This window comes from Acanthochromis polyacanthus, chromosome 3, assembly GCF_021347895.1.
Source record: "Acanthochromis polyacanthus isolate Apoly-LR-REF ecotype Palm Island chromosome 3, KAUST_Apoly_ChrSc, whole genome shotgun sequence".
Classification (NCBI taxonomy): domain Eukaryota; kingdom Metazoa; phylum Chordata; class Actinopteri; family Pomacentridae; genus Acanthochromis; species Acanthochromis polyacanthus.
The window spans coordinates 18,468,795-18,487,088 of NC_067115.1; the positions used below are offsets into that span (position 1 = coordinate 18,468,795).

General features: G+C 38.2%; 1 protein-coding gene across 4 annotated transcripts in view; it reads right to left on the bottom strand.

The window, feature by feature from the left end:
* Positions 1-285: 285 nt before the first annotated feature.
* The window catches only part of prkcaa (protein kinase C, alpha, a), a 148,921-nt gene continuing 130,912 nt past the window's right edge, over positions 286-18,294 (bottom strand). For 2 of the 4 annotated variants that reach the window (XM_022205429.2, XM_022205431.2), the window contains 3 exons: positions 15,706-15,846; positions 12,277-12,297; positions 286-5,159 (listed from right to left, as the gene is read on the bottom strand). In XM_022205429.2, the coding sequence (XP_022061121.1) occupies positions 4,995-5,159; positions 12,277-12,297; positions 15,706-15,846 (327 nt within the window). In that variant the 3' untranslated portion in view covers positions 286-4,994. The remainder of the gene's footprint in view (positions 5,160-12,276; positions 12,298-15,705; positions 15,847-18,294) is intronic. The other 2 variants (XM_022205430.2, XM_022205433.2) reach the window with 1 other exon arrangement.

Sequence of the window (18,294 nt, forward strand, 5' to 3'; positions counted from 1 at the left end):
AGCTTAATTACTAGCGTTATCTCTGGATCTTAAGTGTGTATGTGCATGAGCAGAATTTCTCTCATTCTTTGCAAGCTTTGAAGTGAAAAGCCTCCCAGTGAAATGTCACATCAGATGATAACAATGACATGTTGCTTAAAAAGGTGAACATGTCCAGCTGAGAAACTTCACAATCTGCACCAAACTAACCACAAGACAACTCCAACGCTGTATACTGCATGTGTTAATGCAATATAGTGTGATTTTAATGCCACCAGTCAAAAAAATACACTCACTTGCTGGACCTTATTTTGCTTTTTTTATTTGCATTATCATACATTAGGTACAAATGACACAATCAATTACGAGGTAAGTAGCTCAGACTCATGTTAAAGGTTTCAGGCTGACAAGGGAAGAAAACAAACATACACCATTTACAAAATACAATATATTCTTTCTTTTACAGTCTATGTAGATATCTACTGTAAGTCATTTATGTACAAAGACAAGGGTGCAGAGATTATAAATGAACAAACAGGGGAAAGTTACTGTACGGAGTAAGATATAAGGCATTCCTGCACATCACTGATCCTGTGCCCTGTACGGCCAAGAGGATAGCAGTTTATGTTGACTCTCTCATTCCACAGCGAACAGGACACAGCAACAAGTAATGAACAACTACAGAGAAGAAAGACGTTACACCTGATTCATCTAAAGCAAAGAAAAATCTATGAAAAAAAAAAACCTCTCTCAAACTCTACATTTATGATTTTGTCTTTACAGTATGTACTTCATAATTAGCGGACCATCCAAATCAATTCAGTTAAAGTCAAGACGGTGAGGACTTCAAATAGAACGTAAACAAAGAAAACACCAAATAAATCTGGCTAACTCTTTTCCCATTGTGCATTATGGGGAGAAATGGAGAGGGTGATGTCACTCCTACTGAGAGAAAAGCACATGAGAATATCGATTGCTTTCCTGACCTTGGATTTAAAAGGTGAAAGGTAGAGGACGCTATCAATAAGGTGATGGATTGACTTGGCCCAGGCACTGAGGAAGGAGGTACAGATGGATTGAAAGATGGTGTCACAAGAGAACAAGCGAGGGACGGTTCAATATGACGAGGCACAGGGGTTGTTATTCAAACAAGTCATAATCAGCTCTACTGTCAATCTTTTAACTGAACCTAATCCATCACCTGTTCCTTCACTCTCCTACCACCCGGTTTCATCTTTTGACATTGTCGACAGATTCAGTAATTAATTTGCCCCATTACTAATTACTAACTATTAATAGGCACAGGGAGGTAAAGGTAAAGCAAGTAGACAGAGATGAATCCAGTTGTACTTTTTTTTTTTTAGACTAAAGGTTATTGATTTCAGTCAATACTACGTTGTGTACATTTCTTAATAGAACTTTTTAATATACATTCATATGAACTGTGAGAGATGCTAAAACATGGAATAAAATAACGTAAAAAATGTTGTAAATCAACTAGTTTAAAAACTTAAAAATAGAATACAATGACGTTCGGGTTGGGACTAGAAATGGAATAGAGTGTTCAGGTCAGAGTGAGGAAGTTGAAAATGAAAAAGAATATGTACAGTGTATCTGTACAAGCTGGGAAAGGCACACAAGGGAAGAGTATTAATCTTTGTTATGCCCACACTGACTGCGACTTCTGAAAACACACCAAGTCAACAGATATTCTATTAAAGGGATGGAGCTAGACGATTTAGTCAGCACATAGTCACATACAGAGGGGCCAGTTAGGCTTAGACTAGGGTGAGACTGTTGGTGAGCAAACTCTGAGTATGTACAAGGAATATTTTCTCTCATTCCTGTGAAATTCACTGTGGATGTTAAATCAAACGCTCCACGAGCTGAAATGCTTTTCCACACAACTCTGCCCAAGCTAGAAGAAGCTTTAGTAACGGGAACAGGGAAATCTAATAACGTGCACGATAAGTCGACTATCAAACTGACTGGTATTGTTAAGTGTACTGACACAATGTGCACTGGTATACTCATGGCAGCATGCTACTATATGTTATGTGGCCAACAGAGAATACAGCAGCCTCTACAGGCACAAGCTGCCACAGAAAGCCATCCGTGTGACTACAGCTAGTGCAAGGCTGCTATTGTCAGGTTCCGGTGTTTTCCAGGTTTGGCACATGCAAAAGATCGTATAAGATAGGAAACATCGTAGGAGAGAGTGCAACTCTTAGAAAAACATGGACAAAATATTACAAACATTTCCATAGTTCCTATCTATATCGTTCCGATATGCGTTTTTCTAATGTGATATATCCTTTCAGACATTCCTGAATTTCTTGAGTAGCTGCTAAAGAATATAAAACTGACAACACTGATAACTGACAACAGCCAAAAAATAGATGGCAGAAGAAGAAAAAACACAAACCAATGACAACACAACATTAAGATTATAATATAAAACCCCATTCATAAGACACTGGAGAGCAAGCGGTCCCACCGGTGTACGGGTGCTTCTGAGACAACTCACCACAGATCTGGAGTGTTTCACATTGGGGACTATAAAGTAGACATATATAGAGAGCACTGATCTAGAGCCCATGGCATCTAGGTCTCAGGAAAGAATTGAAAAAGTGGTATTAATATCTATTTGAATTCATAAGCTGTAATAAATGTTCTGTGTTATTCAGCCACTGTGATCTGCATTCTTTTGGCAGAATTCACTGAAGTCACTGTTGTTCTCCCGGTTCGCTTTCACACACAGCTTTCCAACCTACACTCACCAAAACTCAGTCCCAATTTTTAACAGCCTAGTTGGTCTTAGATCAGCACTCTCATGATAACTGATGTGTAATGGCCAACTTTAAACCTGGCCAGTCTGGACCTATGCTTACTCTTTTGAGTGCTCAACATTCACTCTCTGCAAGCTTGATGAGACCTACAAGCAAAATGAATGTGGGTAAGAATTGTGTGGAGGGCTGAGATCAAAATAGTGCAGTTTAGCAAAAATATAATGTGAGATAAACCGAGCATGCAGGCAGAGAACAAATGCAGACATTTCTTTTGATATTTTGACATTGTTTCCTTGTAACGGTGAAAAGCTGCAACTAAATCAATTGCAATCAACATGGATTTGAGCTAACAATGGCTACTATAATATATTTTGAGCAGAGTATCGCATTGACGCTGTAACTCTGTGGGGTGTCATACTTTGTAGCATGCAGCATTTAGTGTATCGCGTGCATGAATGATGCCTACCAACAGCATGCAGATACAGAGGGACAGTCAACAGTCCGACACGCATCCTATCAAGACACACTTTGCAGTCAAAAATAACCGTTTAAAGAAGAAAAAATAGATCTGATAAATCTGACAAAACAAAAAGAACAGATATTTTTTCACAACTTGCTAAATCTGGACTCTGCTAAAGACATCCAGCTGTTATAAAGTTGATCTGTACTGGGTTACTTTCTTAGTTGTTGAAGCTTTTTACACATACAAATATGGGCTCATCTAATTAATGTAATAAAAGCACATTCAGGTGTTGGTATAAAAACTGTAACTTGCTATACTCTGTTTAAATAACCTATGATTATTTACAAAGGAGTTACACTGATTTTCGATACATTAAAATATTAATCTGATCTAATGAAAAAATATGTCTGAGATCACAAAAAGGAGGAGAGAAAAAACAGATGTATTTTTAAAGACATTAAAGAAACAAAGAATGATTTAACTAATTAAGATTATGTCGATTCTAAATGAAGGACAAGTTTGTTCTCAGGACAATGCAATGTCAGAAGGAATCATCCTTATGACATACAAATCAAAGCAAACTGACAAACACATTAAATCAACTCTTGAGGGGATGATACTGCATGCAATAAAACATTGCATGGTTAATACACAATGACATCCATTGATACAGTATGTCAGAACGTCTTTACAGTTTCTGATAAGACATTTATGACCAATGGGGGGCTTTGTAGCCACGTGTGTAGCATGGGACAAAAACAATGTATAGTCTAAACCGTTTGACTTTGATTTATAAGGAAGATATAAGAATGTTCTAAAATCACCCACGTACTAAAACTTCACTGTGTGTCCACATAGTGTCCACAAAAGTATTGACAAGTATAGAATCTGCAGCTCATTAAGGGCTAGGAAACGTGTCGGTGGATGATTATTTTCAGTACCAAATCAAATAGGGTAAAAACAGTTGAGCCAAGTAAAATTTAGACAAGTTGGAAGTAATGCTTTCATACCTTTGTGTCTCACATTTTTACCTTTGTACAGGCTGCATATGTTGTATTACATAACTCTTCATTTTTGCTACGCACACTGAATGCTGACACTGGCTATCAATAAAATTGAATTATACACCATCATCATGAAATCAACAGGGAAAAAAAAAAAGCTGTAAACATGATACAGGAAACATTGAACCACAAGGTGCCGTTTCAACGCCTGCACCATCATTCCTTCATATTTGGCTATAGCATCTACACTGCTTTATATGAGTGTTCCTCTGGTTATCACATAATATCGGTAATATGATGATTATTCATATAGATATAGATACAAACTATTACCCACCAATTAGATCGGTGAACCATATTTTTCATCCATTGAGATTTATAAGCAGATTCATTTATTCATTGGATTGTATAATACAGTATACTGGCATAGATAAATAAAGCCAAGCACCTTTCTGTCTCAGTGCTTCCAGGTTCAGGAAGCACATCCTTGTCTACAGCGCATGCTTATTATTAAACTAAAGGAAATTATCTCTTGTGATGGCCAAGAAACAATCTCATCTATTCGATCCATAATCTATACTGGCAAAAATATTGTACAGAGCAAATATGCATGCCTCAGAATCCTGCTCAAGGATAACACCAATACATTAGGACTTTTTGTGGGCTTTGATCAAGTTGTAGTCAGATGTTAGGTTGGCAGTTGGTTTATGAGGGTGGCAGTGAGCAGAGAGGTGCTTCACGGAGGTTTTTCCATCCTTCTCATACGCTGTTGGTCAGTGACGGGTGTACAAACTGTGGGTTGATGAAAGAGAAACCTGCAAATTCGGCCTGGTCAATGTTGGCGATAACCAGCTCATCTGGTGGTGTGAGCTGGGGCTGGGTGCGTGTGAAGAACTTGTCAAAGTTCTCTGCTGCTTTGCCACACTGGAAAAAAGACAGACAAAGGAGAAGGCGTAGTTTAGACATGAGGTATTTAAAATGATATGAAGAGTGCAAGCAGACCATTTATACAGGACAGACATGGAAAAACCTGGAGCACTGACAGGAGTGTGCACACTGCAGAACTCTGAAGGCAAGTATAGTGGCCATCGCATTCAGCAGGATTTGGTTTTTGCAACTTCTTGGACATTTTCCACAAATGCGCCCAAAGCACAGGCCATACATCATCATAATCAAACAACATTAGTCACTACCATTGTCATTCATATTACTAATTAAGATCACACTAGGCTGGGCAACTTGACAGAGTGAATGGACAGTCGAACAACAACATTTGTGACTCACTTCAACCTGTCGACTAATTAAAATGCATCTTCATCCTGCTGCCGGCCTACATGGAAATGGAGAATATCTTGCACCTGATCCCCCAGATTTCTCACTGCTATATGCATGAGGTTAAATCTGATTACATGCTCTACATTTCATTCACCTGAATCATAGTGCATCCTTCTGAATGCTGCACCAACATCGGCTCAGCTGTGGAACAGCAATTCAGTTTCAAATAACCAAAGCTCAGAACTGATTCAGTGAGGAGAAACTGTGTCAGGACCTCTGTCATAAGGAAAGCTGTGTTTCCACTGAACTCATAACCTGTTGTAATGCAGATGCTTTATTTTGGTTTATATAGCACATGTACATATTTGACTTTGAAAGATAATTATCTCACAGGAGAATAAAATGATTCCTCGAATAAGAGTAGCAACAGTACGCAGCAAGGTCACTACAGGGTTAATGAGCATGTTCAGGAGACGGAGATGTCAGTATGCAAGAGGCAACATCAAAAAGTGTTTTCATGTTTCTGTGATGAGAAGATAATCAAATTAAATCAAAGACATGGAAATGGATCACGTCACATTGTGGACTTCAGAGAATTTCTTTCAGCAAAGGAAAGTCATGCATATTTTCCCAATTGGAGTGTGAATCACATTTTGCTGTGGATGTATCCCTTGATCGGAAGAAAATATGTCTATCTATCGAGTACCATTTAAAACATTGGAGTCAATTAGAGATGCCCTTATTTTTGAAAGAAATGCCGTTAATTAATCAGAAATACAGTGTAGACATTGTTAATGTGGTAAATGACTATTCTAGCTGGAAAAGGGTGATTTTTAATGGAATATCTCCATAGGGGTACAGAGGAACATTTCCAGCAACCATTACTCCTGTGTTCTAATGGTACATTGTGTTAGCTAATGGTGTTGAAAAGCTAATTGATGATTAGAAAACCCTTGTGCAATTATGTTAGCACATGAATAAAAGTGTGAGTTTTCATGAAAGACATGAAATTGTCTGGGTGACCCCAAACTTTTCACTGGTAGCGTATAAATTGACATGCAAGACTGCAACAGCAAAATTAGTAATATTATTGGCCCCATTGATATTGTTTCTAAATATCACTATATTAAAGCACATGGCATGAGTTTGTACTACTGAAGCACACAGCTATTCCTTATTGTTGTGCTCAGTTTGTACTTTAAAAGGAGAGGAGTTTCTGGTGTTAAGTGAGGGTACTTCACATTTGCATAACTAGTTCCCTCAGAAACAGAACACAGAATGGCATTTTGCTGCACTAATGTCTGTTTTCTTGTCTTGGTGACATCTACAAGGTAACTGTGGGACTAGAAAAAATGCTGTTTTATCTCATGTGAAAAAAAAAAGGTGTTGTATAATTTCTTGCTGTGGTTCTGTGACAGTCAATGCTATTGGTATCGCTCCAGGATTAGCTTTTGTGATTAATCTCCACAGGAATACAAACACTAAAATGAAACTGCCAATATGCTGTGGTTCCCCTAATTTTCTTTCAAAGGTAAACCCCAAAAAACGGATAGAAATACACTTTCCTTTGTCATGACTGAAGCCAGACTTGACCACATCCAGTAATTGTCATTTAAAACAAACATCAATACTGCAAGCTCTGTCAATCACTTTACACATTTCTAGAGGCTGCAACACACAGAGCGTGTATGGCGTGCTGAATCCATAGACTGTATATAAAAGAAGGACGTACCCTGCGGGTCTATGATGCCAAGGTAAACTAACTTAAGCATTTCTACTGCCAGCAGGGGGCGACACCTCTTGCAAAATGAGGTATAGAAATCTATAGAGAAAATGACTTGACATCCCATTTGACCTAATAGCTCAGTTAACATTCGCCTAATTAGTTTATGGTCTCGATCACTAGTTCCGAGAGTTTTGAAACACAGCATGACACTCCATTTGTAAATTATAATCCCATTTAGAGTAAAATTGATGATAAATAAGGGTATGCTACCACATAGGTGTGCACAGTTTCCTAGGATTCTCAGTCAAACCACCTTTTACTGCCTGGTTTCCAAGCATGAAGATGGTGACTGGTTAGTTCCAAACTCACAGCTTCAAAATTTTTATTCACAAACTGTGGTTATCTACATCTTTTGCATAGTCTATGATTGAATAAGTGACTCTCTAGCTAAAGGTCTGCAAATGTCTAACCTATAAAGAGCATCAAACAGCTAGCCCCAGGGTGAAAACAAAATGTTTTATATTTACTCCTCCTTTCGGATTTAGTTCTTTATTTCATGTCCGTTTATTGTTGCTTTCTCTTTTTCTTTTATTCAATCAGAGCTTCAGGCTCTTCTAAAATATTATTGTGTCTTCATTGCAGAAGGTGCAAAAGGGAAATGAGTGGGTATCAAATTCTTCCCTGTCCTCATTAGCTACTCCACCTACTCACTGCGCTACCTGAGCATCTACAGGGATACACAGACACACACAATCATACACACAAATACAGACACACATAAATATTCTAATGTCCAATGCACAACTCAATAAGCACTCATGTCCCCCTCAGGAGCTATTTGTCTGCAGCTGGATGTGAATATTACTGACTCTGTGAAGCCAAACTCCATGAGAGTTGATTTAAATAGAAAGAACGGATGAAGTGTGAAACTCTAAAGGTTGTTGTGACTGAAATATTTCTCCAAAGATTACATCAGGGGTTCGAGTATTATTAATATTTAGAACAAACTGCATTGTCTGATTCTTTCACTAGAGATATGAAAGAGCCAGGAAGGTGATTTTGTTTTGGTATCAAAGGCATGACAAATTTGTTGCATTTGGATACACTTCTTTTGTCAACGAAGGTACAACAAAAGAACCTTGCCAAATTAATTTACTTACCATTCAGGAGCTAACTATCTGTGTTAGTATTAATTGAACCTGAAAGTGGTTTGTTTAGACACAGAGCATTAAAGTCTGCTAAACCTTTTTGTTCAGGATAAGAGGGATTTAATTTTCAAATGTTTAGCCCAGGAGAGGCATCACTAACTGGGTTTTGTCCTTTTCAGTTTTCTTCTAAAGTACCACTGCAAAGCAAAGCCTTCTTGGTATCTACTGGCTTCACCCACCACATTAAGTTCTTCAAAACAACCCAGCAGACAGGAATATTCACCATCAGAGCTTTCTGTCCTTTTTCTGGATGATAAGCGCCACTGAACACCAGTGACTGCACTTACAGTACACACTATCCTCCTGACTGACTTGTATAAGCTCAAAACCTGCTTTCCTAGGGGGATTTAGTGATCCATACTACTGAGATCAGAACCATGTGCTCAACTGCTTTCACTGCTGTGAAACGTGCAGTGATCCATTGCACACGGAGAGAAAAGACAATTCTCTTGAGAAGATGGATGAGAAACAGATTTTCGAGGCATCGCACCCCTGGGTCAGCAATTACACATTCTTTCTTCTTTGATTCCAGTCTCTTGCAATCAGTTTAAATTATTAATATTTGGGCAGTTTGTGCCCACAACCAATTGTGACCTTTGAAACTTTTGAGTAACTCGTGACTAACTAATCTTATCCACTGCCGTCCTACATTCCATTCAAAGATGGCACATCATCGTCCGCTGAAGTGTATCTTATATATTTATATTTGCATGAGCGTCTATGTGTGCATCAGCCATTGTTTGTGTGTTGTGTTTAGGCATGTCTGTCTGTGTTTGTCAGGCAAACACACTGAGGTAGAAAGGGGCAGGCATTTCTATTTTTATTGTCTTCTTACTCTCTTAGTGGGAGACTCCAGACAGAGCATGTCAGGTGATTTAATAGAAGTGAACACAACAGAACATAAAATCACAAAGACACAGATGTTTCTAAGGTGTGTGTGTGCTTGTGAGGTTTTTCATGGTGACACTTGTCGCTGACAGGTGAGGTACGCTCCAAGCCACCACCATCCTGTCAGAGCGAATCGAAAGGCAAGACACACACTTCAAAATGGGACGCAATTGTGTGAATGTGCTCTCTTTCTCCCCACACAGCAGATGCCTGATAGTATTCGCCAGCAACCTTTAGCTTCTGTGTCTCCCTGTTCACTTGTCTTCTTCAATCCATCACTGACCATCCGTCGCTCAAGTGAAGCAACACATTTTTAACTCCACCGACAATCTCCAGCATCGAGATGTCCCTTTTTCTAGATCGCAGAAGAGCTGCTGCTTCTGACATCAGGCCTCTGCTCCCGAGCAATACTCCTACTGGTGTAGCATATGCGGGATGAAGCTTCAGCAGCAGAACTGATGGAATTATTTGACAAAAACGCTTCATTCATTCTGGTCTGCATTTATTTTTCTTTTTTGACATGTTGTGTTCCCCACCAAAGCTAGAAATATCTAATCTCTTGAGCATGAGCAACAGCATCACACTACGAATAAAGGACTCTGAATAGATGAGACACTGTTTTATAAGAGCAGCTCTAACTAAACGAATCTCCAAAGATTAACTCAACAAGAACAAAAGGAGAAAATTAGGTTATGAACCGTTGTTTGATGACAATATGCTTTACTGCCTTTGTGACATATTTAGGGATACTAACTTGCCCTTTTGGAAGAGCACAGGGCTGATCTTACGTCTTCTGTTTCTCATTGTGTGATTCAGCCAACCCTTACTGGGTGAGACCAAGGCTATTATGCTGTTGATATATTCTCCCATACACGGTGACACAGTGTCCTGCATGGGTTTCTGACCTACTTTCGCTCATCTTTAATCTCTCTCCCTCTCTTGCTGCACACATACAGACATGCACGCCTCTGCACTCAAGCATATTAAAGGAACACTCAGCTACTTAGGATGATAAATGAGTGCCTGCCTCCATTAAGAGTTACGCCAAGACAATCTTTCTTTACCACCCTCTCTCTGAACTGGCATGGGAGGCTCTCCATTCTCATCCACTCTAAATTATACTTTGTTTGTTTGCTTGTCAACATCAGCAAACAGCTTACAGAAGGTCACCAAAACTATGAACTTATAAAAATGAGGAGTGGGGAAGTTGAAGTTTGTCCAGAAATGTATTTCTGGTCTCTGAAAAGTTATTTTAAAGGGGAATTTATATATTATTTGGTTTACAATGTGATTAACTCACAAAGCACAGCTGAATCTCTCGGTTATTGGTGCAGAAAATTGAAATCAAAACTGTTTAGGACCACCAGTGCTTTGGCTATGCTTTGAGAAATTTAATTTGGAAAAAAAAAAGCAGCTAAGAAAATCCCTAGTCCTGCACTAAATGCAGTTTAGCACTGCGATAATTGATGCCATGGGGAAATATTTTCCACTGATTATATTTCTTTCGACTTGAGTATAAAAAGGCAGAAGGACTACAGGGTAGAAACAACATGTGAAACTGCAGATTGGGTTTTTAATACTTAAACCCAAATCTGTTTGGTTCTGTGTCTGTTGAGAATTAAAGTACAGAATTCATGGAAAATGTAATAAAAACAAAATACTACTTGTCTCGAAAATAATAGAAAGATTGAATAAACAGTCTAAAACACGTCTTATGATGGAACAGGGAAAGGCATATATGCTTAGTCAAGTTTTAACAGTGTTTGCCTCTCATTTTCTTACAGCTACAGTGAGTCACAACTCATGCGCGTGCGTGTGTCGATGCATCCTATGAGCCATGTATCCCTCCATTGGACACTGTTCCAGGACTTCTGTTCGGTGACTAAGTCCTCCCACTCTTTCTTTGCCCTGCTTCCCTGCTTTCATTCACTATCAATCAGCAGCTTGTTATTTGACCTACTTTTTCCATCCTGCTCTGCTCCCTTCAGGCCATAAAGACTACTGGCCATCCACAAGTGGGCGTAAAACGTGTGGGAATCAAGGGTTTTTGCTCAAGAAATTAGCCCAATCTTGCACCACATGCCAACACTGTTAGCTTCCCGTTGTTGCCGTTTAATTTCTGCATTTGTTTTCCTATACCTGCAGTAGACGCCTGCACAGTAAATACGGCACTATAAATACGGATCAGCTCTAACTGCCTTGACGCTCATTCTACTGCACAGACTGTGTCCTCCGTGCTGTCTGAAGCAAGATACAGATAGTTTGAGTCTCTCAGCTAGGTGCAGCCAGTGTATCGATTGCAATTTCACAGCTGTCACAGGTGGATGAAGTGAGATTGAGCGGCGAAAGATGCACAAGCAGAAAGGAAAAGAGGAGGAGGAGTGGATTAGAGGCAGAGATGAGGGGTGAGAGAAAGGTGTATGATAGCTATTTGGTGGTAATGGACTCAAACAACACTGTAATACATGGCACAGTGAGATGGACATGATGGATCATTATGGATCATGGTTACAGGCAGCAACAATGTTTTAACACTCTCTTCCATCGCTCTCATCTTTCAACTTAACCATCTACTATTGGAACCATGCAAGCATGCACTGTGCAAAGGGCATGCACATTTGCATGCATCCACCCCCCTGCAGCTTCGGCTTGGACAGATATGCAAGCACAGACGCCTTGCTTCTTCTCTCCTGTATTGATTACCCTCCCCTACACAGCAACAGACTCTTATGCAGCAGAAAGACACAGAGACGAGGCGTGGATACAAGGAAAATCGTCCTCCCCTGCTTTTCTCGATCTCTTTTAACCTTCCCTTTCTTTGACCTTACCCCGCACACATACATGTACTCACACATACATACACACAAAGCACACACAGCATGTCCAGGACACCCAGCGCATCCACTCAGCGGGAGACTACATGGACAAAGAGGCCAGGATTCACCTTATTAGAGGAACCGGAGCCCTTGAGGGGTGAACAGAAGAGAACTACAATATTTAAAATGAAGAAGTAAGGGAGACACACATACACAACACCAAGTGACCTACTTCATCCTCGTAGTTTTTTTTTTAAGACATGCCGTCTATGAACCCTGTATGAGTCTTTGTGAGGAAGTTGTGTATATGAATTCTGATAATAAAATTACAGATGGCAAAAGAGTGTGTGCTAAGCATGATCATGTATAAACTCAAGGGATTTCAAAGCTACTCTTAGGTGTGCAGCAAAATGTGTGCTCGATGAGATATGCATTTATGATTACGTTTTAAGATCAGAGGCTTTGAAATTACTTATTGCCCACATTCATATGCAATACGCAACCTATGCCTACAGCAGCGTTTTGACTACACAAAAGAGCTTCACGTTCAGGCTGTATTATATGTCATGTGGTGGATCGCTAGACATCCAGACTGACTTCAATCTATGTTTAATGGAACAGGTCTATTAATTGTGCAAAGCCAGAAATTAATTTTTACACTGTGGACCATAATGACCTGCAGCTCTGAGTCTGGTCTTGCAGTCTTTGTGGAAAGATCTCTGACACTGATCGCCGGATTTTCACAGGATGCTGGAGAGAGTAGTGGATTAATCCAGTGGTATGACTCTCCATCCTGGTGCCTTATATTGTTAACATACATTCCTGGCAGCCACCCTTAATGGATATGTTAGAAAAGACTGCAGTCATATTACATTAGATACCAAAGCACCCATGAACATAATGCAGGCACCAGTGTATAATGAGATCTACGAAAAACCTTACTTAAATTCAATAAACCACATCAGCGCCAACAACACATCTACTTTATATGTGCTGACACTTGCAAATGTGTGAAGCTCACAATGTGGACATGTTTTAATCCAGCAACCTCATAAAAATCAGTATGTTTTATCTTATTATATTGTGCTATGGGCAATATCTACGTACTAGAAAGTTAAGGTTAGGTAATTGCATTATAATACAAATGCAAAAAAAAAAAAACCTGTTGAAATAAATGAAGATTACATAGTTGTGTCCCAAAAATGCCTTTTGGGATTCCAGCCTGACACCTGGGCTGACCTATTTTATAATGGATCTCCACAGGTATAGAATTTATTTAAATGTTGCCTTTCTCCTTTGTTTTCTTTTTTTTTTTTCTTTTTTTTTTTTTTTACAAGAGGTTTAACTCAATCTTAAATAAATTTAACAAATGTAAATGAATGTAAATGTTTTCAGGTACATTTTAATAAAGACGCTACAGGAATATTAGACAGCCTGATGCTAAAGAAGAGATTTTCCAAAGACAGGGAACCTGTAGATTGTGTGTTTGCACTGTACACTGTATGTGTCTGTAAGATAAGCAGAAAGGGAGAAAGAGGGAGGAAGGGGGTGACTGCAGACTGAAGTTAATTTGCATTCAATGCAAAAAAAAAAAAAAAGCTTAAATTACAACTTCAAATTTCATAATGTTACATATTATGTAATTTCCTCTTGACGTTCTGGACTCATTGCTGTTTCTTGGCACGTTTAATGACATTAACAAGAAAAATTTCCTGGAGTGAGTTTTAAGTGAGAGATGGATGAAATGCTGATAAAACCCTTAGGAAAACACCACCATTGCGTGACATGCATAGATAAGAATTATCTGTGAAATGAGTGTGTTTGTGCAGTTGGGGGTTGGGGTCACAGGAACATGTGAGCAGTTCAGATTTACTTGGTAGTCAAACCAAGACCATTAACTAAGGTAAAGATAAGAAATAATTCTGTGTGAGAACAATTTTATACATCATTTATATTGTTAAAATAGATGTTTAACATTTCATACTGGCAAATAATTGTGTGTGAATTGTGACATTATGCAAAAGCCGAACAATATTAACTAAACAGATTAAAAATTGACATGTGATACGTATATTTTGTCTTTAAAGTTGTTTAAACTTTCCTAATGTGCAAACAGAAACACAGAGAGAAATCAGCCAGTAGTTAATTAACAATCATTTAGATGCATTACTGTACTTAACCAGTAACCAAAGAAGAGCTTTTCCTTTAGCATGTGTATTCTCACAAATCTGACTGAAGACAGAGGCACAAGTTAATGAAGAAACAGAGAAAACACACAGCCCCTAAGCGAATAGAGAACACAACAGAGGGGTATAAAAAATCTTGCCAGAACAGATTTATCTTGTCGTGATGAGCACATCTGTTCTCTGTAGATATATGCAGTTCTGTGTCTGTGTTTATTTGTCTTTTTTGTGTGTATTGTGATTGCACGTGCACAAAGCTCTGAGGCATGATCATATGTAGCAATCGCTCATCCATCATTATCCTCCATCAATGAGCGGTGAAATATATGCACACATGTCCACAGACAAGAAACAGATGGCTTTTTCTGACTTATAATATGCATGTAACATTTGGTTATTTTGAGAGAAAACATTTGATGTACGACGCAAAGGGAGTCTGTTGAGGGGGCAAAAAAAAAAAAAAAAAAGTACTGCTCTTCCAGTTTAAGCAACGATTTTAGAGTTGCAAAAATTAGCAAATGCATAGGTGAGTAAAACTATCAGTAAAGCCAATAACAAAACAGATGCATCTAGAATAATGGTAATGCAGTGAAGGGAAAGCGGTTCCAGTATTTTTTGCCTCAAGGCGTATGGTGCAAACTGCAGTCATGTGTGCTGTGAGAGTTGATGCACTTCAGGTATAATTTTGGCTATTGACAGTAAGTGGATTGCTAGTCGCCAGGTTCTATCAAGATTTCCAGAAAATTTGCAAAAGAAGATGCAAAACAATGTGTGTTCTCCTCCACTACTGTGTAAATATTGTCATTGAGCATGATGAGATAAACATGGTGGCACCAAGTCTCCAGTCTGGTGCCACTAAACTGCTGCAGGAGAAGACGGCATAATGAGATCACATATTCAAAAGAACATCGGAAAACTTAAAATGATGAATATATTTCTTTCTGAAGAGTAGGAGATTTAGTGGATGCATGTCATCATATATTGACCTATTTCAAATGCACTTTTTGAACTTTTATGTCAAAATTTACAGCTTTGCTGAAAATTAAAACTTTTTCTAGAATAGAAAACCCAATTAAATTACTGCCCCTAATTGGAAATGTGACACATGACAAGTCACCAATATCGAATAGGTACAAGTGAGAGATACATCACTGCACCTCTGGAAAATGTCTATTTGTTGGCTCTATGCTGCACTTTGCACCATGCACCCATAAGTAAACAGAGCCTGTGACAGGAACAGACAAGCGTCATCGGCTTTATTTAAATGAAGGTTAAACCGACACCGGAGAGGTCACCAATTGTATTAACCCAATTACACTGGGTAGAAATGGAATGTTTGTAGCCTAAATGTGTGTGTGTGTGCACGGAACATACCACTTTAGGCTTGAAGGGTGGTTGTATCTCCCTGTTCTGGAGGCGATCCCAATCGATACGTCTGAAAAAGGCGTGCTCTCTGATGTCCCTTTCTCCCTCAGAGCCGCAGCCCAGACGCTTGGACGGGTGTTTGGTCATCAACTGATCATGGAGAAATACAAAGGAGTGAGCATGAAGTTAGGACAAAAGGCAATTACATAATTCTAAATCACAGGCTCTACCAAGATCATTTGCTATTTAGTGTTCTCAGCACTAGCCAGATTTGAAAGTTTTTCTCTACCGATACAATATGATAAAAGCAAAAATGCCCCCCAAACTCCACCAAAACATAATTAAAAAACACAGAAAAGCAATGAACATTAGTGTTTATCTCTCTCAAAAGTGATCAGTGTTAGTGCATCAGGAAAACTCCCACTTTGTTTTTCTCCCGCTTCTCTGTTCTCTGTTCTTTCGCTGATGTGTTGTGTAATATGATTTCACCTCTTTTCTAGGTCAGCAAATGACAGCTAAACAGATGGGTCTGAAAAAGAGTGATATAATTGTTTTTTTGTTCCCTCTCCCTCTGCTTCTTCTGCCTTTAGAGAACGGCTGCCACTTCCAATCGCACCACAAGCAGCATGAGGACACAGTCAGCATTTTGTTAAAAAGCAAAACAAGATTTAAGCACCCATAGGAAACACAACCAACAACAAAAATCTGTCCTTGTTGCGCTAAGAATGAAGCAACTGCTATGCATAATTGCTCAGATAATGTGCTAAAATTACGAGCAATTTCAACGTTTTTGAGCTTTCAGTTATAAAACCTTTTCATCTTGCTTCTTACACAAATACAAGTTCTTTAAATCAATCTGTCCCATAATGAAGTAAGTATAGGATTTCTTTTCCATAAAAACTTCCTTTAACTCTTCTGCCTCGGTGCAGTAATTTGTCAGGACTGAATTGCAAAGGAAGCCATCACGCTCATTTGGATATGGATGAGGACCCTGCTTGGCTTCAGCATTGACAGTCCAAGGACATAATTATTTATTCATGGATTGTTTGACTGTTTGACGGAGCCAGTGCTTAAATGCTTAAATAGTGTGGCTTCCTGGCTCTGGTATTGTGTGCACTGTGCACTTTCAAAGCGGTGAGAGTACATATATGAATGCATACACACAGGAAAGCACGAAACACTGCGGTATCTACAGTTAAATCTCTAATCGGTGATGCACACCTTCACATGCAGCTCAGTCACCTTCTCCAGCAGTACAAGACATATTTAGCAATGGCTTTAAATAGTGATTAACGCTCTTACAAAAACCAATGTTAAGATATCATTCTGCAGTCATTTACTACAGACAGACACATGCAATGTAAAAATAATTATCGTTTTTAATTCTTTGTTTTTTTTTAAAAAAAAAACAATTTACATTGTAGAGATTTTCTTAAACTTTTTTTTTTAAGTTACAGGTAATAAGTATAAATAATATAAATTTAAACATTAACAGTAAAGACAAAAACAAACAAACTACAAAACCAAACAGGTCAATAATGAAAATAACATTTACATCAAAAACATGTATTTTTAGAAATGTCAGTTTGCTCTTTTGTAATATCTGTCTGTAAAATAACAATTTCTACTATACTGAAATAAGCAAAAATTCTAAACATTTTACTGATTTTTGTAATGTAGAAAAAAGTGAATTGTAAAATATTATTATTTGTTATTTTAAAGATTAGCCCTTTTTTGTTTAATCACAGACTCATGCTGTATATTGGATTGTGTCTCTTTTATATGGTACATTAGTGTTTTCTATAGGGCAATTTTGAACTGGGCTTTCCTCAATGGCTGACTGGAAATTGAGAGTTGCCAGTATTGAGTTTGAAAAGCAGATCCCTTTAACAAAGAACAAACTGTGGGAAGCAATTACAAATTAATTTCAGTGTGTCAGTAGTTTCCACCTGCTGCCTGTTTATCTCTGTCATTCCCTCCTTCATGAGAGCAGCTCTGAATGAACAGCGATCAGCGCATTGAGTTAAAAGACTGCATTACATTACTGGATGTTTACTGTGTTTATTCCCCAAATATGCAAACATGCTATAACAAATTACTACATATGTAATGAGCCTCATTGTAATCAATCAAACAAAGTCTGTGAATAACTGAATATACAGATTTTTAAATAAGGTATTTAGATAAACCCATCACATTTCGATGACTGGTTGTGGTAAATTTTGTTAGTATTTTAAACAGCTGTATGTTTTTTATTGGATCTTTAACAGGCATCACCATAAGACACTTTTATTTCACTGGTAATTTAAGCACTACTGTATCTTTTTTGATTTTTAAAATACTTTATGCACACATGGTATTATTGTTAGGCCTAACTGAATAAATCAAACTTGATAATTTCCCCAGATAGAACTCTTGACAGCTTTTATTTGTTTACTCCATTCACAAGAAGTTAATTAGCCTCTTAATTTGTGATCTTTTTTTTTTACTGTAACAAAATAAGGACAGAATAAGTGGTGACAACAATCAAGCCAAGTGAAATTGTGTCCTTACATGTTAGATTTATTTGCTGTTTTATATCATTGAAGACAATTACAG